This window comes from Drosophila eugracilis, unplaced genomic scaffold (assembly GCF_018153835.1).
Source record: "Drosophila eugracilis isolate 14026-0451.02 unplaced genomic scaffold, ASM1815383v1 contig_415, whole genome shotgun sequence".
NCBI classification, from domain to species: domain Eukaryota; kingdom Metazoa; phylum Arthropoda; class Insecta; order Diptera; family Drosophilidae; genus Drosophila; species Drosophila eugracilis.
The window spans coordinates 1,731,513-1,757,376 of record NW_024573278.1 but is presented as its reverse complement, the minus strand read 5'-3'; the positions used below and the strand labels follow the sequence as shown (position 1 = coordinate 1,757,376).

General features: G+C 39.9%; 5 protein-coding genes across 5 annotated transcripts; 3 read left to right on the top strand and 2 right to left on the bottom strand.

Moving 5' to 3' along the window:
• The first annotated feature begins 478 nt into the window (after positions 1 to 478).
• LOC108116915 (prion-like-(Q/N-rich) domain-bearing protein 25) lies at positions 479 to 5,777 on the top strand. The gene is made up of 10 exons (XM_041818935.1): positions 479 to 1,110; positions 2,663 to 2,970; positions 3,035 to 3,152; positions 3,274 to 3,879; positions 3,991 to 4,110; positions 4,173 to 4,292; positions 4,356 to 4,760; positions 4,870 to 5,001; positions 5,066 to 5,215; positions 5,296 to 5,777. The coding sequence occupies exons 1-10, from the start codon at positions 1,047 to 1,049 to the stop codon at positions 5,394 to 5,396; spliced, it is 2,124 nt and encodes a 707-aa protein (XP_041674869.1). The 5' UTR covers positions 479 to 1,046; the 3' UTR covers positions 5,397 to 5,777.
• A 1,340-nt stretch (positions 5,778 to 7,117) lies between these two features.
• Positions 7,118 to 8,009, top strand: LOC108116919. The gene is made up of 2 exons (XM_017229058.2): positions 7,118 to 7,285; positions 7,346 to 8,009. The coding sequence occupies exons 1-2, from the start codon at positions 7,233 to 7,235 to the stop codon at positions 7,944 to 7,946; spliced, it is 654 nt and encodes a 217-aa protein (XP_017084547.2). The 5' UTR covers positions 7,118 to 7,232; the 3' UTR covers positions 7,947 to 8,009.
• A 105-nt stretch (positions 8,010 to 8,114) lies between these two features.
• Positions 8,115 to 10,514, bottom strand: LOC108116917 (probable cytochrome P450 304a1). The gene is given in 5 exon segments (XM_041818908.1): positions 8,115 to 8,380; positions 8,382 to 8,654; positions 8,657 to 9,444; positions 10,042 to 10,293; positions 10,355 to 10,514. Coding segments are annotated over 5 exon segments (1,593 nt in total). The 5' UTR covers positions 10,449 to 10,514; the 3' UTR covers positions 8,115 to 8,194.
• Positions 10,515 to 10,683: 169 nt separating this feature from the next.
• On the bottom strand, positions 10,684 to 12,430 carry LOC108116918 (kinetochore protein Spc25). The gene is made up of 3 exons (XM_017229057.2): positions 12,215 to 12,430; positions 11,933 to 12,149; positions 10,684 to 11,499 (listed from the first exon to the last, which is right to left on the bottom strand). Exons 1-3 carry the CDS (start codon positions 12,339 to 12,341, stop codon positions 11,178 to 11,180), a joined length of 666 nt encoding a protein of 221 aa, XP_017084546.2. The 5' UTR covers positions 12,342 to 12,430; the 3' UTR covers positions 10,684 to 11,177.
• Positions 12,431 to 12,553: 123 nt separating this feature from the next.
• LOC108116916 (probable aminopeptidase NPEPL1) lies at positions 12,554 to 25,518 on the top strand. The gene is made up of 6 exons (XM_041818907.1): positions 12,554 to 12,736; positions 13,657 to 14,690; positions 14,756 to 14,912; positions 17,603 to 17,779; positions 25,042 to 25,152; positions 25,235 to 25,518. Exons 1-6 carry the CDS (start codon positions 12,662 to 12,664, stop codon positions 25,364 to 25,366), a joined length of 1,686 nt encoding a protein of 561 aa, XP_041674841.1. The 5' UTR covers positions 12,554 to 12,661; the 3' UTR covers positions 25,367 to 25,518.
• The last annotated feature ends 346 nt before the right edge of the window (positions 25,519 to 25,864 follow it).

Below are 25,864 nucleotides of genomic sequence, written 5' to 3'. Positions count from 1 at the left end.
TATAGGCATTTTTATAAAGTTCATTACATAATTGAAGAATAGTCGCCTTATATCTCAGAAACATTGACCTATCAAATCAGGATATTTAAATAGTTGGTCATAATACTTAATAGTTTTATTGTAAGTTTTTAAATGATAACAAGAAAAACAGTGATTCAACTTTAAGATTTTCAAATGCCTTTCCATTCAGGCAGATACTTCTATAAATCATATTTGGAATCTCAAAAGTTGAAAGACTTATTTCCGTTTTAAGCTGTTAATCGATTATTTGTTGATAATAATTCTTTGTATATATATCCCCTTGACTTTAACACTTTAATTTTTGTCATTATCATAAATGAACATTTTTCAAACAATATCCCATTCAATTATTAACAGTTTAAGAAGAAATCCCAGCTGGGCTAATTTTTATAGCAACAACCAATTATCAAAAACATTACAAGTTTTAATGGCAATTAACGTTGAGAAAACTAAATAAGCTTTCTGAATGAGTGATTCATAGATTAATTATTTTAGTTAGTTGTTGGTTGAGCTAATAAAAAGTAGCCAAACCATCGATACAAAATTGCCGTCTCAGCGTTATCAGCTTAACACTTTGATAATGGGAGAACAGAAGGGGTTAACATTTTACTACAACCATTAGACCCGATGAACAGGTGTGCACAGCCAGGTGTTGGGCGCTGATAAGTGGCCTCTTACTGATACCGATACCATTTTAAATGGCCAAAAAAACTGCTGGCAAACAAAGTGGGTAATCACTGTAGCCCTGGCAACCAATTCCGGTGACATTTGGCCAAAAACAAATTGCTGAAACTCCAATTTGGCGATAATTCCAAAAAGGGATTATCTGGAAAAACCATTGATTGCCACCGGTTAATCATTGTTGTATGAGTATTTCTTTATGGCCGCCATGGAGATAAGATTAACCGGAATCGAACACTCGATGTAGTCCAATCCCTACTCAAAATGGTCAGTTGCCTTTTAGCCATATTAGAAGGCAGTTCGGTGAAAACTCTCTCTATCCCTCTGTTTGCCAAAACGGAAAAATGTCAAACTTCCAATGGTTTCTAACGCTCGGCGTCCTTTTTTGTGCGGTTCTCAATCCTCAAGGTAAAAACACCAAAAAAAAAAAGAAACAAAAGAAAACGAAATGAAAACAAAAGTCGGAGAGAAAATCATATGGCCAAATGTTGTGGGCAATTTCCGGTAATTGAATTAAAGCCAACAATTAATCAAAAGTGTGAGAGGATATCAAAAGGTCAGCTGACCACCAAAATTGTTGGACAAATATTGTAGGCTCAGCCGGCGACAGTCATAACATTAAAGAACGACAAGTAATTAATGCAAACGCAATCAAGGTCAAGTACTTTGCCCTATTGACCCACCATCAACCCACCACCCCATTTATCGCATAAAAAAAGGACTCTCACGAATGTCCCAGGTTCCAAGGTCTTTTTTGCGGTTTGAGAAATTGTTTTGCCGGCCACGGAAAATGGAAATTAAAGTGGCAAAGCGTCGGGCGAAATTTCCAGCTTTCCTTTTTGTGTGTGTTCTATTGTTATTGTTATTACCATTTTTCGCGTTCTCATAGTTGTTCTTGTTATTATTATTGTTGTTATTGTTAGTTCAACTGCGTTTGATACTGTTTTATATGGAAATTTTTTCGTTTGCCGCAACCTCATCCGGAAGTCGTTGGCGTATACGTAATAAATTGTGGCCCCGACACGTTGCGTGCCAGAAGAAGCTTTGCCGTCGCGACGCAGGGAATTTGGCTTGCAGAAGCATGGGGCTGGCTTTTATAAGCTTAATAATCAGCTGGACAGGTAGATAAAAGGATAAGAGGGCGTGGCACCGCACAGGATTGACGAGGATGTTCAATCAATTAGCAATTTATCGCGTCAAGGAAAAGGGGTATTCTATGGGAAAAAGGGATTTAGAGTAAAAAGTTTACTGTTTTAAAGCAATTTTAAAGTTTGCAAAATTTAAGATGATGTTCATAGACGATTTTATAAGCTAAGGCTAGTTCTTTAATTAAAAAGCAAAGCATAAAACCTCTTTACGCTTGAGAAATTTCTTGCCACAAATCTCATATCTTTAAAAGATATTAATTTTATTTACTATAAGAATATGTGGTAAAATCTAGTGAGTCTAAGAGTTAATTATTTTGATATTTATAACAATAATTCCACCAACAATTTTGTATTCTTTTACATAAGTTAGTTGGGTTTCGATTAGTTTCTTAATTCATTTAAGGCATTCTTTTTAAAGGCATTCTTTGACTTTTACAAATACGAGTATGTTTGATTTCATAAACTCACTTTATTTCGGTTTGTCAGGCCATATTTTAATTTAACTTAAGGGTTCATATTTGATTTAATAGAATAGCTTCTTTAATATATGCCCAACTCTTCCTAAAAATTAATGAAAATGAAAATGAAGCAAGTGTGGGAACTGGAGCCCGACTTGAATAATTAAGCGGCTTGAAGGTGGACCCGAAAGTGAGGCACTAGGAACTAGGTCGCCTCGACACATCCGAGTGTGGTCACAGGCACCGTCGAGACGTTAATTTTTAACCAACCAACCAGGCTGGCTGGTTCGCCTGTGTCCCAAGCCCGTTCCCTAAAACACATTTGTTTTTTTTTTTTTTTGTAAACCATTGTAGGTGGAGGCGGCGCGCTGGCCGTATTTTGGCCATGTGAAAGCTCGGAGGACTGCACAGCTGACGGTTCAAGCTGCGATTTGGCCAGCGGTCAGTGCGAGTGCTCCACATTCGATACGGTCTTAGCGGCTAACTTCACCCAATGCCTGGCGACGTCGCTCATTGGTGACAAGTGCGACGAAAGCGTCCAGTGCAATCTTATGCCAACGGGGGCCAGTTGTAAAGCCGGGGTCTGCGATTGCGCCGATGGCCAGAACTATCTGCGTGGCAAGTGTCGCCCACTAAACGGACTCGGCGAGTCCTGCGAAACTGTAAGATTTTTTTCCTATATATATCTACTATATATCTTCTTTATTAAAAATAAACTATTAATAGGACTTGGACTGCTATTTTGGTTACGATCGTGCGTCTGTGAGTTGTCAGCAAAACGTGTGCGGCTGTGCAAATGGCTATTATAATAGATATGGAAACATCTGCCGTCGCAAATCAATGGGTAAGTGAAGTACAAAATCATATAAATTATATCATAAAGTAAATGATTTTTAAGGCATTTATAAATAAGACCTGACATTAAATTACTGAACTGGAATAATAATATAAATAAATATTTCCAGAAGAAAACGATGCCTGCGTCGTTAACGAGGACTGTGATGCACTGGGCGCCGATGCCGAGTGCGTGGGCCTAGTATGTACCTATGTTGACGAGATCACAACGACTCCGGGCCCCGGGGTCGAGGATACGGAGACCACCAATCCGGGATCGCAGGAGGATGACTCGACCACAGCGGAGGCGATCACCGAAACCGCCGAGGTTGAACAAGAGACATCCTTCCGAAGCCGACGACAGCTAACCAAGGCCTTTGTCCATGCTGCCCCGCCCACTCACAGCGATGCCTCCGCCCAGGTGTCCTTTGCTCCCCTTACCAATGGTGACACCGAACCGCTTATCTCACCGAGATCCCATGAGATCGCCGTCCAGACGAGCATCGAGCAATATGAGCTAAGGGAGGTGGGTAGAAGTGTAAGGAATGCGGCCACCACTACCACCGCTACAGCATCGACGAGCACTAGCAGTCGGCGGAACTCTAGCCGTAACCAAAGCCACGCCTATAGCCATCGCCGCCGCTTGCCCGCCCTCTTCCGCTTCGATGACGAGGACATCAAGACCTATTCCACGCTGGGATCCAGCCGCGATGACGATGACGTCGATGAGAAGAAGTGTGAGTGATCTTGGCCCCTTCTACTTTAAATTTAATTTGAATAGTTTTCACATATTAATATATTTATTATTCGGATAGTAAAACATAATTTAATATCATATTCCGATTTAGATGGTAGCAGCTGTACGGATAATGGAAAAACATGCTCGGGTCTGCCGCACTCGATTTGCACCAAAAATATTTGCCTTTGTCGTCAGGGTTACTATGGACGTAATGGAAAATGTTTTGCAGGTGAGTTAAAGGTAGTCTTACTTGTTATTGATCATAAAAATATTTTAAAATATATATCACAGAACTGGGTGAAATTGCGGAGAGCACAGACGAGTGCGAGTATGAGTTCGATGAGCTGACCAAAACTTGCGTTTGCCAAAAGAACTATTTCTACGAGAGGGATCTGCGGAACTGCAGAAAACGTAGGTTAATCCTCCTGACGTTTTTGAATCTATATAACACATTCTATTCATTCCCATCACTAGCCATCCAATATCACTTGTCCTGCACCTCGAATAGCCAATGCAGTCCATTTGGTGCCTCATATTGCCATCCGGAGATTCCGAGGAGGTGCACTTGCGAGGAGTACGCCCTGTACGATGCTATAAAACAGCTCTGCGAATATAAACATGGCCTGGGAGCTGAGTGCGAGTCGAATGATGCCTGTCCAGTGGATAACTCCGTGTGCTCCAATCGCCTGTGCGTTTGTGCGGAAAACTACTTTGAAAAGGACGAGACCTGTTTGCGGGGTATTGGTGCTGACTGCTCGGTGGAGGATGACTGCATAGCTGAGAACACCACCTGCCAGGAGAAAGACGAGGAGGATCCGTCGCGAACCTGCCAGTGCCGGAAGGGATACGTCCACTTCAAGGATCAGTGTCTCAAGGAAGGTTCGTATACTCTGAAAAATAAGTTTTGGGAATGAAATCAAGATATTTTATTTAGTTTTTAATTACATACTTGCTTTATAAATAAATAATTAAATATATTTCATTCTAGCTGAGGAGCTGGAGGATGAGTGCGTCGAGGATGAGCAGTGCAAGCCTCTCCTGGCCAGCTGTAATACGGAGGGCAAATGTGGATGCACAGATGAGCAGCACGAGAAGAACGGAGTTTGTGAGACAAAGCGAGGTAAGATATTACTTTATAAGTTTTAATATTTTTTTTTCTTAAATATTATAATCTTATTCTACAGAACTTGGAGAATCGTGCACCAAGGCCACCGAGTGCTATATAGAAAAGGATCCCGAGAACGTGGAGTGTCGCAACTCCGTCTGTCAGTGCAAATTTGGATACTCTACGAACACCGATCAGAAGCAGTGCATTCGAGTGATGCCCAGTAAAAGTGAGTATTAAGAAAGAGAGAGAAAATATATCATAAACACCTCTAATTTAATTTATCTTTTTACTTCCCTTTATCCACAGATTCTTCCGGTAGACCCAGTGCCCTTAAAATCATCACCTTCATGCTGATTGGCTCCGCTTTTCTGATCACCAGTGCGGCCATAAAGCAGGCCTACTACTAAAAAGCAAACCTAATCCCTTTTAAATGCGTTGTGAGGAATGTGGCAAGGATAATCGAAGGACCTTTTGGGGGGTAAAAATGGGGATCAGGGGTTAAACACCGGCCAGTATTAGCCAAGTTAGTGGCATGGAAACAGAACCATGCGCAACGTGAATATAAATCAAGTAGTCCATAAGCTGATATATAAGTGTCGAAGCAATATTTGAAGAAGAGTCCTCGAAAAGGGACTCTCGCTTAACTAATACGGCTAACAATAATGACAAATTATCTCTAAGTTTGAAGTTAAACTGCTTGTTGATAGGCTAAGCAAACAGTTTTTAACCAAATTGTAATATATACATCCTAAATAAACCAAGGCCAACGAGAAGTTGTATCAAATTCAGATATTTTTGTGTGCAAAATTATTTGTAAAAAAACTTTTCTTTTAAAAATTTTTAAATCAAACACCCTTGAAAATATTATCTAAATATAAATTTTTAAAATTAATTCAAATCTGCCTTATACCGTACTTCAAAATTCAAAATGAACTCTAAGGGTGAAGTCAAGAAGGAACCCTATGTAAATGGGTTTTTTAGTTATTTGATGGAAAATCATTTGCAATCCTCGGAAATGTCCTTGGAAGATGCACTGCATCAAGGAGCACAGAACTGGAATGCATTGAGCTTCAAGAAAAAGGACAATTATCGGTCAAGAGTGAGTATAAAATTGTAATTAAAGATATATTTAAATAGGAAAGGAAAACCTCAACCCCTTAGATTAAGAGGGGAAAACTGAATCAATGTAACAATCGCCGTCGCAAGCGTCAACCGGAAAAATGCCAAAGCGGGTTAAGGAAGACGCTCACTTATCGCCGACTTACCAGGTGTTAAGAGTGGTTGTAAGTCCAAGATGCGGCGTTCTTGCAGGCCAAGAAAATGCAAATCCCGGCACTTAAGACATTCGTGTATGCTTAAGAAATCACCTAATGTAAGTAAAGTTATATAATTTTTTGTTTTTTTAGACTTGAATTTTTAGTAAATAATATCTTACAAAATCATTAAATGGCATTTAAAATGCTTTATAACTATATGCTAAAATAATATAATTTGTCTATGGTATTTTCATGGCTTTTCCAAAAAATATATCAACTGGTATCTACCTTATAAAATATTACAACTTATATTTATTTTTATATACTTGAAAGGGTTTAAGCCTCCGATTGCCAAATGTATTATTAAATAATTCTTAACACATGACATTTTTGTCACACAACAGGATTTTTGATTACTCTTGTTTTAAGGTTTATTTGATGATTTATTTTTATACCCGTTACTATTAGAGTAAAAGATTCGTTTAAAAGTAAATAATATGTATCAGGTAGAAGGAAGCGTTTCCGATAAAGTATATATATTCTTGATCAGTATCAATTGTCGTCCGTATGACGCTGAGATCTAAAAATAAAATACAAAGTTCATTTTAGCGTATTGCCACGCCCACTCTAACGCCAACAAACCGCGGAAAACTGTGGCGTCCAAAATATTATAATGAATATCTTCGTTTGACCTTGTATATATACATATTTTTGATAATATCTATCGAATTACCAAAGATTTTTCAAATCGGAACATGATTTCGCTATTCATGAAGAAATTTTAATAAATCTAGTAGACTGTGGAAAAATTGACAGAGAGTTCTTGTATGTTTCACATGTCCAGAAAATCATTTCTCTCAAGATCCAAGACGACAAGACAACAGTGTCAGTTAGTTCCGGGTGAAATTTCAAAGTTGAAATACGTCAAGTCTATTTTGTCGTGAGACAATTGCTGAATTGAATTGCCTGTAAATTTCAAGTCTCAAAATGTCCCACCCTTGCCCGGTCCATAATAAGGATTCCTCCAGTGCTTTAATCATGTAAGTTTTAAATGGATACATTCGGATACCAAAAATAAATGGTTTTGGTTACCAATCTAGCACAAAATCCGCAAATTCGGACGACGCTAAGATAGCCATGTGTGCTTCCTTGGAATTGGCCAACTGTCGCGCTGAGAACTGCCAATTAAAGAAGAAGCTCATTGAATACGAGGCCACCATCAGGAGTCTCGAGCAGCTGGTGTCCACCATTGCCGACAAGCAGCATCAGATCCTAAACGAAGTCGTGGAGATGCGCAAAGAGAGTCGCGCCGCTCCGATGGCTATCACTGACCAGGAGAACATACCAGGCGGCCCATCTATTATGCTTCAGGATGATGATGAGGCTGAGGATGGTTATAGGCCGGATTCAGAATCCGAAAGCAACGATCCATCAATGATCGTCTCAGTCCGTTCATCGACAGTTTCGCTCGGTTCCTTGTGTATTTCGTCGACCAGCTCGATGGGCGTCTCCATGCTCGATGAGATGGCAGATTCTGAATTCGAAGATGAAGATTTAACAAGCGATTTTGAATTTGATAACTATTCCGACCAGGAGATGGATCTACCAGAAGTTGTGGAGGGAACTGATCCGCTTTTAATTACTTCTGACGTAATGTCGCCTGTACAGGATTCCCTAACCGAATCCGATGGCGATCAATAGTTTCTCTCGCATATTTAGGCATACTTGCTGAATCAGAGAAATATATGTTATGTTTAAAAACTATATGTTCTTGTTATTAATTACTTTTTGGGACTCGAGGGTTAAATCTTTACAATTGATTTAATTAAACTAAAATATACAATTTAAACTTGGTAATAGAAAATCTCTATCCCAAAATAATAGATTCATATTAAGAATATGCCTTAAAATTAGTTAACTGAATATTTTCTCATTGGTACTTGAAGTCATTAGTGCCGATCCTGCAGTTGCACCCAGAAATCAGGCGGCGAGATTATCAGCCCATTGAGGTTTTGAGAGAGATCTGGCAACTGATCATTTGGACCTAGGACAAAGTCAAAGTGCTGGCACATGGTCGCCGTCATCAAGAAGAGCATGTTGCGGGCAAAGGTCTCTCCAGCACAGAGTCTTTTTCCCTGCTCCGAAGGGCAAAGAGACATCCAGCTTAAGGCTGAGCTTGCCCTCTGAGTCAAGAAACCTGTCCGGTCGAAATTGTTCCGGATCCGACCAGACACGGGAATCCGAGTGGAAGGCATATAAGCTGGGCACGACAATGGTGTCCTATCGGGAATAGTAATAGTATTATAAATTAATAATACTAGATATAAAAGAAAACTAACCTTTGGGTATCCGGTAGCCCAGCAACTCGGTGTCCTCCAGTGCCTTGTGCGGCACATCCGAGGGAACCAAAGGGTTTCAATGCGTAGACCCTCTCGAACAGTGGCCTCCGTGAAGGGCAAGTTCTTTCTGTCCTCCAGAGTGGGGAGCCTTCCGCATCCCACTACCTCATCGATTTCGTTCTGCATTCGTCGCAGAACTTTTGGATACAACATGAGATACTGGACGAGTAGCGCTAATTGCACTCCAATGGCAGTGAAAGCTGGAAAGGAGAAGTCCACCAGGCCCATGATTAACTGATCCCGATTGAAACCATAACCAGGACATCGGCGCATCTCGGTTATATAGACATCCATGAAATTGCGCTCCATACCCTCTTCAAAACTATCCAAATACTTATCCACAAAGTCGGCAAAGAAGTGGCGTACAAAGAGATTGGCTTCATTCAGCTTATTGTAGCCACTCCACTCTGGCCAAAAGTAACGTATCCATGGCATGATGCTCAACATCCTTCCGTAATCATCAGCATTCCTTTGGAACTGCATTCCCATCTGGCAGAGTTTTACCATTCTACCCATTTCTTCCCTACTCTGGCACTCATTGTAGACAATGTGAAAGTGACAGTTGGCCGAGAAGGGGTTAAAGAGCAGCGGCAGGAGTACACGATATCCCCCTGGCTTCACCATTTCATGCTCATGTCGATACTTTGGTCCATTCCGGATCAGATCGAGCATGTCCGTCAGCTGCTCCTGAATGACCAACTCCAGTTGATCAAATCGTCGCCCAAAGCCAAAGTCTCGCAAATAGCGCAAGATGAAGCGACGCTGCTCCTTCCATAAGGGTCCATCCTGAAAGAAAATACCTACGGAAATTTAAATTTATTAATAATATTAACCGTCTAGGCTACTTGGGCTTATCACTCAAGGTGGCGGAAGCTATTTAATATTTTTTTTTAATGATTAGGCTTTGTAACGTTCAGCTGTGTTTAAACAATTAGTGCACGTCGTTGTGAAAAGTTTTATTTTAAAAATTAAACACACTTCAGTTATCAACGATTTCTTTATAATTTGTTATTTACCAAACTAAGAAAAATCTTAATTTTTAACTAGAATCATTTTTAATTGCCGATATCCAAATCCGCAAGGAACTGCAGATGTTAGTCTAGTTGTTAAGCTTGCAAAAATATTTCTTTTTAATAAAATTGATAAGATAGATTAGTGAATATCTTATACCAAATATACCTGAACCGAATTATGAGAAAATAATAATAATCTTTAAAAGATCGTAAAGTAAACAAGCTTTCACTTTCTATGGCTGAAGTGCACCAAGTGTTAATGGGTTTCGAGCGATAAGAATGTTTTGTTCGCCAACAGCGACAATTAACTCGCGATTGACCCCAATATTTTTAACAACGCCATTATAATTGTCCACTATCAATGATGGATTTGATTAGACTCACCTCGGACATCTTGGCCGGGATCTCGCATAGCGGCTACGAAGAGCTTAGGACGTCCATCGAATACCCTATTGTTAAGAATCTCACGTACTCCTTCTGAGCTATGGACAACAGCCACCGGAAAAGGACCCACATGGAGTCCTATGATATCCGATTTATACCAACGACTTAAGGTCAAAGCAGCCTTATGGAGATACTTAAAGTTTATCATTAGCATGAAAAGATAGCTCCCGAACATCGGAATCCTTGGAGGTCCTGTAAATAATCCATAAAGTTTGCGGACTTCTAGTTGAGGACTCTATTTCCCAAAACGAACCAGGAGGAAAACCGGAGGGTCTAAACACTGCATATCGATACGAAAGGCAAAGTAACACTGCGGAGCAGATCGCCAGGAGAATTTCCGTGATCATCTTAAAGTCCGGACACCAACTGAACCCGTAGCTGCCGTGCAGCTGCGTTTTTGTAGCCACGATAAGTCACTCACACTTTCGCCGGACAATAGCAATTAAGCAACGCCAATCTATATGGATCGGTGTTTATTCATAGATCGGCTAGTCGGTGGCACTCTGTCTCGCTTATGAGTTTTGTGATTTCCCGATCAACAGCGGTCGCTAATACAAAAGATTAAAGGTAATAATAAAAATGTAAGATCTAAAAGATATTTTTAATGTTTTTAACTTTATCAAGAACTAACTATGTATATGATAAGAATTAAAAAGTGTATATGTGAAAGCGGATAAAGCACATTTACAAATCAAGTGGACAGTAATATTTAAAATCCGATCAATCAAATCGAATGATAATATAAACCAACTACATGTATAGATATGGGCATTAAAATGATAGATGATATAAATTTTAAATGCAATTTTAATCTAGAAAAATTGTATTTAAAACTTTCTTAACGCTTCTTAGCGTAGAAAATAATCATATAATTGTGAGTGCTATTAAACAATTACAATGTGTACTTAGCACGCTAAAAATAAATGCACTAATCCGGATAATATGCCCAAACCGTTAAGCTTAAATCGCAATTAATCTTAACTGTGTGCTATTATTTTGTCGCCAACTATTTATAATGCCGATTGGAAGTGTTATAAAGGCCATGGGGGGCTTCACCAGTCTCAGCTAATCGGAAGTCAAGCCTGAATCGTCGGAGAGGTGAGATCAATCTCAATTATGGACTTGCACTTGGCCGCGTCCTTGGGCGGTGTAGCAGGATGGGATTCCATAGACATTTCCGTTGCCAGCGAGACGAGCTGTTGCCACTGAGATACATCGATATTTAAGCTATGAAGATGCTGACACAGTGAGTCCAACCCTTCGACATCGGTGGCCTTTAGATCAAAGGGTATCAACTCGTCGCGATTATCGCCATGCAGTACAGTGACACCTTTCACACGTGCCGGCAACGCCTCGCGATTAATATAGGTCCCTGTTGCCTTCGACAGCGTGTGGATGCTATTAAATTAAACAAAAGAACATTTATTATTTTCATTATTACTTATATACACTTTATATAGCATAATGGGCACTGCGTGAATGCTTTACACTTTTACTTGAGAAAATATTTTTTTTATGTCTTTTATGTATAATTCGTTTTTTAACAAATGAGTCTTATAAATCATTTTTATTGTTCAGGGGTTACGGGTATGTCCTACTAATGTTAATAACAAATGATCAAAATACCCATTGCGCATTAAGGTAAAATATGTCTTGTTTTTTTAAAGAAACTTAACATTTTGACAATTAGGTGTAATTTAGAAATATTTTTCAATTTATTCTAAGTTTTATTTAATTATTATAAGGTTTTCAAATGAATAATACTAGGATAGCATACTGTAAACAATTGTGTTTGTAAGAAAATAGTATTTAAAAACCTCTAAATACCCACCTTTCCATGATTTCGTTTTTGCGCTGTCTGACCAACATTTTTTGTTGTTTTATTTGCTCTCTCATAACCAAATTCCTCTGTTTCGTGGCCTCCACTTCTTGGGCAAGTTCCTCCATGAAGGAAACTCGCTTTTCCATCTCCTCACGACGTTGAATTACCACTTTTTGTAATTTTTCCACATCTCGATGATGATTAACAACAGCCTCCTTGACATCCACTAAGGCATTTAAGCAAAATTAAGCAATTAATACAAAAATGGTTCAATTGCACAAGTTAACTCACATAAATTGCTGTTGAATTTGAATACTTTCTTGATGACACTCGCTTCACGGGCTTCCATTTGAACCTGTTTGTCGAACAAAGCCTTTATACGTTTCTCGTAAGACGATTCTGCAGTTGTAATGGCCATATTTTAGTTTAGTTAAAGGAATTAATTAAATTATTTTAAAAATTCAGCGCCGCTTTTTGACTTCCAAGACGCTTGTTTTGCTTTCCAGTTAGCGGTGGCACTTCAAATAGAGATGACACTTTCATGGCGCGATAGGGCTGCCAGACCGTTATACAATGAATTTGTTCTACATATCGATTATAGCCATCGATCTATTGTTGTGAAAGTTACATCTCTAGGAGCCGGCAAGCAGAAAATTGCAAGTCAAATTGGCAAGACGAAAAACATAAAGTAATCGCATTTTCTGCAACAATTTGTTCAATTTGTGAAGTTATAAATTAATGCGTTTGCTGTTCGGCGTCCAGGCAATACGCAATCGTCTCGCTCGCACCTACAGCAGCAGCCGTTTTCGAAAGGTGAGCAAATAATTTAGTGCAAAATTTGCAAAAACAATTTGCAAAACAAGAACAAAGAGGCTAAAAATAGAGAATATAGATTTTGCATAATGCTTCTTGGGAATATCTACGTTTTAAGTGTTGTTTTAAATATTTATTGCAATGGATGGGTAAGGTGTTCTACTTGGTTTTGGAATTAGAAACCCCGCGAATCGGTCAACGACCCACTTGTTGTTCTTGTCGCGCCGAAACCAAGGTCACGATGGCATTTTTTAATTTGAGATTTAAAAATGTTTTGTTGGTTTATTTTTATCTTTGTTATCAAACCTATTGGTGCTATAAAGTATCATAAAGAAAGTTTGTAGAACTATTATTATATTTTTATTGCCTTACAACTGAAAAAACAGAAAATAAATGTCCCCAAAACGGTAATGTTTAAAATACTTAAATACTACCTTAACCAATTCCTAACTTAATTACATTATATACTTCTGTCCAATCTCAGATGGTAATAATCTGAAAGCTTAGACAAAATATATTATAATGAAAACTGAATACTATTCTTCGAATAATGAAATAAACATGAGATTGTTTTACAATCCTAACATTATTTCTCAATAAAAATTACATTACCTTACAATTACTTTAGAATCGCAATGAGTAACTGCTCGATTAGCTCAGATGGCATCCATCTAAAACCCCAAACCCGGACCTTATCTCTACGCTTTTCGCTCTCGTGATTTATAGGTGGGGTGGCTGCAACAATTGGCCGCCTCTGTGGTGCAAAGTCGTCGACTGATAAGCAACTGGGGCATTTTGAGTGGTAAACGGTAGATTAGCATCGATAAGATAGTACCAGTGGTTTATCGCTGGGATTCGACTGGGCTTCCCGGGTCTTGAAATCTGAATCTTTGCTCATTCACAATCATCTTCTCTTACAGATGGCAACGGACGTGAAGTTCAACGAGTCGCTGGGATGCAGCGATCCGCAAACACATCCGGTACTGATCATCGGACAGCTGCGCCATCTCAATCTGCTGAAGTTCAGTCATCTGGAGAGTAAGCTGAGTCCGCGAGTAACGGAAGAGACTTTCCTGAATGCTGTGGCATGTTTGCATCCGGCGCCCACCGATAAGGTTTCTCTTTACCTTGATGTGGCCACAGTGGCTGCCCTGCCATTGAAGGCCTCGCGACATAATACTGCCTCCCGGGCCCATGCCATCACCCGACTGGTGAAGAACCATGTGCTGAACGTTTCCGAGGAGAGTGTAGTGCTGGTCTGTGAACGTGAGAATCTATTCGCCAGTGCCTGTGCTGTGGTCCGGGCTTTTCCTCTCTATTCCCGTAAAACAGGGAACTTACTGGCTGCAAGCCAAGCAAAGTCAGGTTTCGGTTGCGGAGATCAAGGAGATGGAAACAAAGATATAGGACGGAATGTAGTAAACGTCGAGTTTCTGCTAATCAACAAAGATGGGGGCATAGAAAGCGAACCTTTGACGGAAGATGAGCTAAATTGCCTGAATGAGACCACCCGGGCGATACGACTGACTGCTCGCATTGTGGACATGCCCTGCAACGAGATGAACGTGGACCACTTCATCCAGGCAGTCGAGGACGTGGGTAGAGAGCTTGGCATCGCACCGCAAATAATCCGCGGTGAGGAGCTGCAGGAGCGCGGTTTTGGTGGTATCTATGGCGTGGGTAAGGCGGCAGCTGTGCCACCTGCTCTTGTAGTGCTATCTCATCAGCCACAGGGAGCCCAGGAGACCATCGCCTTGGTCGGCAAGGGCATTGTCTATGACACCGGTGGTCTAAGCATCAAGGCCAAGACGGGCATGCCCGGTATGAAACGCGATTGCGGTGGAGCCGCTGCGATTCTTGGCGCCTTTTATGCAGCTGTCCGTTGTGGATTTAAGGATAATTTGCATGCTGTTTTCTGCTTGGCAGAGAACTCAGTGGGTCCAAATGCCACTCGGTGAGTTTTAACTTGTTTACTTATGTGATTAGATTTCATTTACTCATTATTTCTACTTCTTACAGTCCCGATGACATTCACACGCTTTATTCGGGCCGTACAGTAGAGATCAATAACACGGATGCCGAGGGACGATTGGTACTTGCAGATGGCGTTTGTTTTGCCAATAAGGATCTAAAAGCCAATATCATCCTCGACATGGCAACATTAACTGGAGCTCAGGTGAGATATAATGTTCGACTTTTATAATTTCATAAATGTTGATAAGAACAATGTTCTCAACACGTGATTAAAGAGGAAATTCCGCTTTTAATCAACAAATCAGCGATTACACATGAGATGCTTTTAGGTTTAAAAATGTTAATTTTTAATAGTGTTTCATCATGATTTAATATTTGAGTAATCAATAGTGTAATATTTTAAAATATTCATTTGATTACGTAAAACTAAAACTGTCTTAAACATAGATAAATAAGTTTTACTCTCATTGATTTGTTTAGATGTTAGATTTATTGAGACTGTCAGCTTCACCGACTGACCTATTCTTTCCTTGAACCTCCAATTATTTAGCAGCTTCCTTTGTACCCTTTAATCGCATTAAAGGCAACAATTCACCAGATTGAATGCACATTTCCGCCACTAATGCAGCCAGCAAATTATTTCGCTGTTGGTGTCCAAGGTAATTTCGGTTTCGAGAGATCTTTGCGTCAGGTAAACGAAAACGGGGAGCTGGCAGGTAGTGGGTGGGTGGCCTTGGTATGTACTGTGTTCGGCTGCCTTGTTATGCGAGAATTTATGCCACGCTTTATAAAAGTCACGATGCAATTGACTTATGATCTGTATTCTTATACGCATCTGCAAAAACGGGAATACATTTGCAGGTAGATGGTTTGATAACAACACGGAAAATCTAAAATATTGATGCAATGTACGTTTTTTTGGGTTTTTTTAAACTTTGTCATTAAATACTTGTAATGATTATAAACTCTTATTTTTTAATATTAGTTACTGAAGACGGCAATAATTTGTATTATTAGAAATATACTTTTCTAATATTAAATTATTGGGATTTCCTTCTTTCCTTTCATGTAAAATTATTCGGTCAACCCTCAATGACCTGCTCATGCAATACAGCTGAAGACACCCGAAACACCCGACTCATTTCAAGACACTCGACTCATTTCAAGACACTCGACTCATTTTCAAGACACCCGACTCACTTTCCCAAAAATCATGGGTGCCTCAGACACTCGCTTCATTTGCTATGAGTGTTTAGGGTGTCTGTGCATTAGACTCATGTGCCTAGAATTGAGCGGGTGTCAAAAACGCAAACACCCTAAACGCACAAAGCGATCTGTGCACTCCGGGTGTGTGCTCTTTTCTTGCTGTTCATGAGTGCGACACACACTCGAAATGTATGAGTGTGATTCGGGTGCCGAAAAAAGACACCCTTGACGTTCTCTGGTCACGAGGTTAATTGGAAAAATAAATTGCAAATTTGGTTTTCACTGGCAACTTGGAGGAATAGCAGCAGCGGCAGCATTGGCAGACCAACAACAGCAAAGGATTCGTCGTTTGTGGTCGCTTTTGGGTTGCATCAGCGGAGGAGTGGGGAACAGTGTGGGGTAAAACTGGGGGTTTTTTTTAGGGTGGAGTTTCATTTTCCATTGCAGTGAGAAGGGGAGAGAAAGCGTAGAGGGAAAGAGAGAGCGTTAGCAACTGAGTAGCTGCTGCGATGGCGCACAATTACCATAAATCTTGACTGCAATTTGCTTAAAATATGATGCCAATTTACGTTATTTGTGGTTCGATGGGAAATAAATCGAAACTGGTCAGAGGGGCGTGGCATCCATGGCTTTTCCTCCCCATTTCGAAAGCTGCATTGTTCGCAGGGAAATTCCTTGCAAAATCGCAAGCCTAAAAACCGACAAAAACAACCAGCTAGCTATGCTCTTCTAAAAATTTCCACAATTTTGCCATTTTGTTCAGAATTTTCATTTTTGGCGCTTGTTGTGCTTAATTTCATTACACCCAGACACACACCTAGACGGGTGGATGCAATAATATTAATTGCCAGCATTGGGGCAACTGCCACTGCCACAGCCACTGCCACTGCAAGAACAAAAAGCAGGCAGCCAACACTTTTTCGCTTTTACATTTTATGTTCCTGCCGCTTGTTACACCTTTTGCTGTTGTTTTTGGCTGTGTGTGGCGGCTACTGGTTGCACTGGGAGAAAATGATCGTAACCTATGTTAGTTTATGGAAAGTATATAGTTTTCTATTTAGGAAAAATGTAGAGTTCCTTTAAGATTTAACTTTCAGAAAACCTATTGATGATTAAGTTAAAAAATTCAATTTGAACATTTAATGTAGCTCTGCTGTAAAGTTGTTGCTTTTCATTGACTTTAGGAACAATTAGAGATATCATTTCAAAGTGTTACACGCTTTTTAATAGTGTATTTGTACTGCTGTTGCTTTCAGCACTGATGTTTTTGGTGCTTTTGTTGCAACTCCTGGTGCTGCCTTCATTTGTCCAGCTGCAGCTGAACACGCGCCACGGAGTCCTTGCCTGTTGTTTGGGTGTTGCTCGTTCTAAATAACCTTGCACCTTTTTATTGCCAGTCGCGTCGGAAGCTCGCAATTTTTGTGCACCCCATTCCCTTTCTCCGTTCAACACCTTGCATCCACCCCTTTGTCTTCATCGTAACATTGTTAGTTGCCGTACAGTTTTATTGCTGGCATTTTGTTGATTGTTGCTTGTTTTCTATCAAACCCTCCCCAGCGAGTTCGAAAACCCATTCTTAAATATATATGTATATTATCTAGCCTAGCAGGTACTTGAATATTTCATTTGCGATTTCTCACAATACTCACTATATTTTTCTCTGTACTCTTTTTATTTTCCTTCCAGGGCGTTGCAACAGGCAAATATCATGGTGCCGTATTGACAAATTCGGAGACATGGGAGGCAAAGTCGTTGCAGGCTGGACGCAAATCCGGCGATTTATTGGCCTCCATTATTTATTGTCCCGAATTGCATTTCTCGGAATTCGCATCGGCCATTGCTGATATGAAAAACTCCGTGGCGGTAAGTACTTGGCTTGTACGATTAAAAATAGTTTGTAAAAGAAGAAGAACTTTACACTGTTTCTATAGCAAAAAAGGATATGAGCAAATTATGGTTCAAGAATTTATTAATTTTCATTTTCTGCATTGGGTAAACCATGCAAGAAGTGGGGAAATATTCATGGGGCATGGTAAATCTTGCAAATAACTTTTTAGGAAAAACAATTGTGGTGTAAATATTTTGTAATATTTAATTAAAGAATATTGCTTTTAAAATTGTTTTCAGAATTTATAAATGAAAATAATTGGAATGTTTAAGGAAATATTCAAAGTAATTGTTGGATACTGATTACTTCTCACATTTTAGTCTGTCTAGAGGCTTTTCATATCAGTCTTAGATTTACAATTTAAAAACCCAAACTAGTTTTGTTTTAAGGAAAAACTTTTACTTGGCAATATTTTTCCTGCTATCTTGATATCACTTTAAAAGCTTTTTCTACCCATCCCCAATCAAACTATCTGCAGATGCCATCTCATCCTCGTCACTCTAGCTCTCTTCTCAAATCCTTTTTTTCGGTATTTTCTTGGATTAACAGAGGGTTTTTTCCCCCAAATCAATCCCCAAAAGTACCTTAATTTATGCATTATCGAAGACACCCAAATGCTGTGAACTTTTCCGGCCGCCCGCATTTGATAGAGAAAGCGAATGACTTTGAGAAAGTTTTAATCAAGTTTCGGTGTAACTTTATTCATTTGTTTTCAATTCATTTTCATTTTGCGTTTGCGTTTGCGTTTTCCCCACAATCCATACATCCACTCTGCCTTTTGCACTCTCTCGCCCTCCAGAGATATATTTTACACACATTTTTAATTAACTTTATCGGTTGCACTCAATGTTGTTCTTTTGTCTTACACTCGACCGCACCGTTGCGGAAAAATGATGAACGTCATGTTTGGTTTAAAGATTGATTAGTATTACTCTGATTTATGCCATACACACGCCGCACTCTCCGGCATTCGCATGTATCAAAAACTTTGGCGTTCAATCTACGCCACCAGCCACTTTCGCAGCCATTAGAAAGGCCAGCCAGAGAGTCCGGTCCTGGCGGTCTGTTGGTTCTGGCCCTGGGATGGCACTAGGTGAGCCATAAACCCATCTCTGGGCACTAGCCAACGGAACGAGGTGGTTCGTCGTCGTCGTCGCCGTTGTCGTTTCTGCCCCCGGGCTCCCTTGCTCCATTCGGTTCGGTTCCCGTTTGGTTCGGTTCCAGTTCCTGCCACAACAGTCAACCAAATCGAGTTACCTTATTGTACGTCGCAAGCGCCTCGGATCAATGGTCATTCATCATTGTCACGCCGTGGGCGGATGGGGGGTGGTTGGAGGTTGTGGAGCTTGGATTCCTGGTGAGATGCCAGGAGGACGGAGAGTAGGAGGTAGGGTTGGCTGGCTGGCTGGTGCGTAGATGCCGGGCAGGTCAAGTGGCGTGGCAATTTTGGCTACCTGCCAATCGCCCACCCTGCAACCTTTCGATAAGTACACGGTGCAAAAATACATATTATATTTTTATTTTTAATTTTTAAATATTTAATACAAATTTATTTTAATTTAATTTTTAAAAATGGGTATTGGGGTAAACATTAATAATACATTTTGCTTAAGTTTAGAAAATTTTTTATTTTTATTTTTAAGTTTTTTTCCTCTGCAATTTGACTGTTTGATTTTTCGTCAGTCTGTCCTATCTCGCAGTTGGAAAAAATGGGGAATCAAGTCAAAATATCACACCATAGCATGTTGGCCATGCCACACACACACACACACACCACACCTCTTAACCCCTTGATGCCCAAACTGCAGTTGATGTGACAGCGCCGCGCACTTTGTCAATGGTGTCTGTGATAAAGTGTTTTAAATTCCAAATGCATTCAACGTTAAATGCGAAAAAAGGTGAAATACCAGCCCACCTATCACCCATTTGCTACCCATCAGCGTCACATTTTTTTCTGGCTTTGAGGCAAATTCCCACGCGCAGCGTTTAAATTACATGAGCTAGCTTTTTGTGCCCCTCCCCACACCTACAAACAGACATATCTACCTGTATTTTTTTGTGTAGAGTCTTTTGGGTGTCTTTTCCCCTAGTTTACCACTAAATGGAGGGATTATGAGTGTTGTTAGCGGTCGCCAGGGCTCTTTGTTGGCCGCTGGCTTTGGCTTCAGCTCATTTTGGCAAGCACCAGCAGTAGGTAGGCGGTGGTGGTCAGGTGATGATCCCCATCCTTCTCAACTCACCCCCCAGTCTGGTCCTTAAATAACCGATTCCCATTTGTTTTACGCCCCTCTTTGCCACGGCAGTCGTGATCCCCTGGCGCGTGGTGATATCTGCGGCTGTTGGCTGTCAGGATGCGATTGTCCTCGATAACGAGAACAACATGCTGCGTATTTCGCGAATTAAGCGAAACCATTTAAGCCGATAATTAGGAGGTTCTCTTTTTGTGGGTCGAGCTGCAGAAATCGATGTGGGTCATTCGATTCTGTTTTGGGGGACCGCATTTCGAATGCCATTTATGTAATAGTCGGTCTGTGGTTTCGCTTTGTTAAATGAGAATGTCTATTTCAAAATGGAAAGCCATTTAAGATATTTTAAGCTTGGGATGTTAATAATTGAAGAGAATATAATGACTGCGCCATAGATTAGGATATAAAATCATGGCCCACCATTAAGGGATTATTTTTGTTTAGGGTAAAAAAAGTACCAAAAAGTATTATTTTCATTAATATTAAAATTAAAGGGATTATTAGAATAATAGCTCTTTTAAAAAACTTTCTTCGGATTTTATAAAGTAATCTTTTCTGTTTAATAACGTATTTTAATACATTAATTAATATATATTTTCACCTCAACTTAACAACGGTTTATTAAAAGTTAAAGGCTAATGTAAGATATGGAAAAGCATAACTGAAATATTCAAATGTCTTAAGATTGGTGCTGCTTTATTAAAAATCAACTTTTATTTATTTTCCATAAACATGAATGTGAGCAGTCTCAAAGTGCTTCAGCGACTGCTCATTAAATTTCAATATTCGGCGAATTACTTTTAACTTGCCTTTAACCTCTAGGCCTTTTGCTTTTTAAAACCAAATTCCCTCTTCCACACCGCTAAGCAGAAGACAACAAAAATTGAGCAGAATAAAAATAATATTATCCCGAAATTTCAACAACTTTATGACCGTGAGGCTGTCCGACCTAGAAATCATTCATCCAGCCATTAAACTGGCTTCTTTTCTTGAGTAAATCAGACTTCTAGCAGTCTGGGTTGCGGCTTTCTTGTTTTTGTTCCCCCCGTTTAGTATCTACGTGGGGGAGAACTGTACTCGTGGAGCACTGTTCTGTGTCATAAGTAAAACATAAGCAACACGGCGGCGGCGACGGCAGGACAATAAAATTTGCTTAAACATTTCCAATTGTTTCTCAATTTCCCAACGAAGGCGCAAAGGAATCTAAGTCGAAAGTTACTCGACGTTTTATGACTGTGAAATTTTCCCATTGTTGGTAATTGATTTTTATGTTAAATCGTAAAAACGATGCTCCCCAGCTTCCTTATTTGTTGGGATGGCGGGAAGAGAGGGATGGGGGCATGAATTTTAGATAAACCCATTCTGTGGCAGCAACGTGTTGCAGTCTTTTGCTTTGCCGCACATGCGGCGTATGCGTAATTGTTTTTGTTTTGGCCCCGCCTTGTCCGCCTTGTATGCTTCTTCACTTTTGAGTTTTTATTGGGCGTCGACATTTTAAATTCAATTGTACGGCGACTTTTTACGTGGTTTAATGAATTAAATTGAACTTTTTATGCGGCAAAAGTTTTTTTACGGCACGACCTCCAGGCGCCAAGTATTTCATCGTTGTTGCGGTTATGCTTAGCCGGGGTTAAGTTTTTTGATTAAAGCCAGCCGCAGCAGTTTATAAATAATGCCCAAGCTCAGTGGTTTAAATGCAGATTTCACCAGGGAGATTTTGCCATGGTTTTAAAAAAAAAAAAACAAAATGAAAGGGGGTGGTGGAAAGTCACGTAATTTGCGAAATGATCCCCATTTCCGTTGCCTACTTGAGGGGGCGGCGACTTTGTTAACACAAATCTTTCCGCTTGTTATTTCTCGGTTTCCGTTCAACTTTTGCTGTTACCAGAGATGGCAATAGATGGTTAAAATCAATACAAAATTGTAGAATAAAAAAGCAATTAACAATAAATTATAATGGGAGACTACCAAGAAGTTTAAACATATTAAAGTCTATATTTCTACCCCATCTTATGTGATATTTCAACATTTCTTAATTTATTTTGTTTAATTAAATATATAAGGTTTTATTCAAGTATATTTATAAATAAATATTACATCTCAATAGTCATCTTTTTTAATCTTAAGATTGTTTTTAAAGCTGTTCCCCTTTTTAAAGTCGAATGGGCATCACCAAAGTTTTCTAATATTTTCTTTTCCCTTACTGAATCCTCTCGTTGTAAATGTCTATATATATATATATACATTTTTTATCCGCTTTGCCCTGCGGCGGCAAAGTTTTTAAAGCGCTGGATGCGACATTGTGAAAATTGAATAAAAACTGTAGCCGCCTTCAGCAAAACCATTTGATGGCATCGATGCCGGCAAATCCTTTTCAGTGCCCGCTCCGATTATTGAATGAATGCGTAATTGATACTCCCGACTGCTGCTGCTGGTGCTTGATGCCACAGGGCGTGAATCAGTCACCGATGTAATCTCGCTCGTTACCCCTTAACCACCACCCCTTGCATTCATTCATACATACATACATACATCGATACAGTTATCGTAGATTGAATATCACTAACCGCAGCTTAAATGTGAGACAATGTCGCCGGTTGGCTAATTTCAATTCAAGTTAATCGCAAATGAATCGCGTCATTGCAAATGCGGATGTTTAGGATATGGGACAGCGGATCCAGATGAGGATGCGGATACGGATGGTGTTGGTCTGAGCGATGTATATATATATATATATATCGGCGGGGTATATGCCACAGGGCGGTCCTCGAACGGTCACGTTCCACAACCGCAATTAGTCGGCGACCCATTGTCAAACTCTGAGGGAGATTTTGGTTTTAGGGGTGATGTGGGGGTGTGGATGGTTGACTGGTTGGCTGGGAGATTTGATGTTGCTTCGTTATTTACAAAAGGCCAAGAGAGATACAAACTCACATCATCATCGGGCACAAACACACACGCAGACAATCAGAACCCGGCCTAATGCAATCAATGTTAATGACATTATGTTGACAAATGTTTGCCATTATTGATGAAAGGCCGACTCGATTCGACTGAATTCGATTCGGTCAGAATCCATGTGCGTGAGTGCTCTGATCAGGCTCGACAAACGTTAAACATTTAATTAGCGCCACAGTTACATCGAGACCTTATTGACCTACCATTTTTGATAGGAATTCTCAGCTGCTTTTAGGTAGAAAATGGTATTAAAATAGAGGAAGAGATTTGAGAGATGCAAAAGGGTGTTAATTCTTTATAAGCTAGAAGGTTAACCAAGTTTTCTGCAGATCGTTTAAGCCGTATAAGAAACTTATTTTAATTAAATATCTTTTATGACTTGTTCTACATAATTTGAAAGATTAGAACTACTCCCCCTAGAACATTCGAATCACTTGCTTTGCTTTAAACTCCAACAGCAACTTTGTGGCTTACCACTTCCGCTTGTTTTCGACTGAATTGGTTCATTGGGAAACATTGCATTTGGAAAGTTTTGCTAGCACACATACTCACACACACACATGTTGCCCAAAATCCAGGCAAATCAAATCGAAGTGGATCAGCCAAGACATACTGGCTATGTGCACTATCGGCCAGAGAAGCGTCAGCCGCAAGTTTCATAACAAAAGCTGGTTATTAGCTGCAAAACCGCCAAAAGCAGTAGCAGCAATGTTAGGAGAAGAAATAGAGTTTCGTCAGCAGGAGTAGGAACAACAGACACTGGAACATTTGCGGCACTGAGAAAAATATTGCAACGATTAGAAACTTATTTTTAACTAAAACAACAAAACTGTAAAAGTAATTCCAGATAATATTTTAAAAAACCATTTATAAAAAAAATATTATTCGAATCTTTAAAGTTTTTAAATCTTTAAAACTTTCTTCTACGTGTTAGGGGCCAAACGCTGACTGCAGTCTTCAGTTTTCAGATTTCATTCTTCAAGTCTGGATTCTAGGGGGTTCTTGGGGCTCTGTTGCTTCAATGGACTTTTGACTTCCGCTTTTCGACGGACGATGTTTGCACGTCCCCTGAGAATGTGTGTATGGATGTATGTATGGGTGTGTGATTTTCATCTTGAGGAGGAACTGAGCGCGTTGTCATGTAATTTTCGCAGCAATGCATCCCCAAGTTGTCCGCTTGCCCTGTCGTCCCATCGTCCTGCCGTCGTGTCCGCTCGATTCCGTGGCTCCTGCTGCTGAAGTCTGCCAGTTAACTCCTTTTTTTGGCCAACTGTCAGCAGAGTGTTCACATGTGTGCGTTGGTTCCTCCTTTATTTGGCTGGTCGCTAGTGTGTGTGCAAAGTGTACTTTATGTTTGGCATTTAAGCGCTGCAATTTCCGCTCAAGTTAGTAGAGCGACTGCTTCCGCTACGCAGCTGCCAGTGCATGGCATATAATTTAGGCATTAGCACACCCAGGCATGCCACTAGCGAGGTGTGCTTGAAAAAGTATTTCAATGTAAATGGGAGAGATGTAATATTTAATAAAAATATATATTTCATCTTAAAATATATTTTTTGAATTGTATAAGTTCTAAAAGTCAAAATAAACTATCCAAATATGTAGGTATTATTATATTGATATCATCTTTAGCTTTTTCGGTAAAACCGAAAACTTAACTGCTGAAAGAAAAGTTTACTGTAAAAAAAGATTCAAAAAGTTATTAGTCTTTAGTTAGTTATTTTACGCATTTTTAGAACATTTTTAGCAAATATTTTCAATATTAGTTAAGAAAACATTTCATAAACATTTCCCACTTTCAATTATCTTTTCAATCTACCCTCTTTCGTTCATCTATCTCTATAAATATATTTTCTTGTTGCACTGCACCACAGGACGCTTTTTTAATAAAGCGACGCCAAGTTTTGCTTGTTGCATGCAGCACATCACCACGAACACCAACACCACCACCCACAACCAGATTCACATCCACAAAATGTATACTCCCCATATATGTCACCATGTCTAACTGAGATTTCCCCTTCCGTCTGCAGGATCGACAGAATGCCCAATCCTCTTGCGCCGGCCTCTTCATTGCCGCCCATCTGGGCTTTGATTATCCCGGCATTTGGTTGCACGTCGATATGGCCACGCCCGTTCATTGTGTAAGTGATTTCAGTTTCAGCTTCAATCCGCTTTATTATTTCACTTTGTACGTATTTAATATGATTTCTGTTCGGGTTCTAGGGAGAGCGCGCCACTGGCTATGGTGTTGCCCTGTTGCTGACCCTCTTCGGTGGCCACACGGACTCCAAGTTGCTGCAATCGATTGCCCCCACCGACGAGGAGCCACCATCGAAACGGCTGTGCCGCGATTAACTCAGCCTGCCTGCCATGTGCCTGACCCCGATAAATACGCATTTTAATCATTTTTTGTCTAATTGTGCTCAAGCATCCAATTTGTATAGCCGACAGGCACTAAACAAAAAAAAAAACAATATTATTTAGAAATAAACGAAGTACGATATTAATATGGGCTTTAGTTTTTTTAAACCAGTTTAAGGTTATCAACAAAAACACATTCCCTTGAAAGCAATAAAGAAAAACCTTAAATTTTTTTCAGCAAACAAATGAGTTGAGTAATTCCTAACCTTATTCTAAGCCCGCTTAAATGAATGGTATTTTTTGAGCCAATTTAATTTGCAGTTTTTGTAGTGTTAACATGCTAAAGTACACGCCCCCATGTCCACGTGTACTTCGCCAGCTTTGTCTTTGTCTGTCATTTCGTCCTTTGGCTGTTCAATTAAGCGACACTCTGGCTGCTGCTGCTGCTGCAGAAGTTTCTGTTGCCACTGTCGTTGCCAGGCGCCCGACATC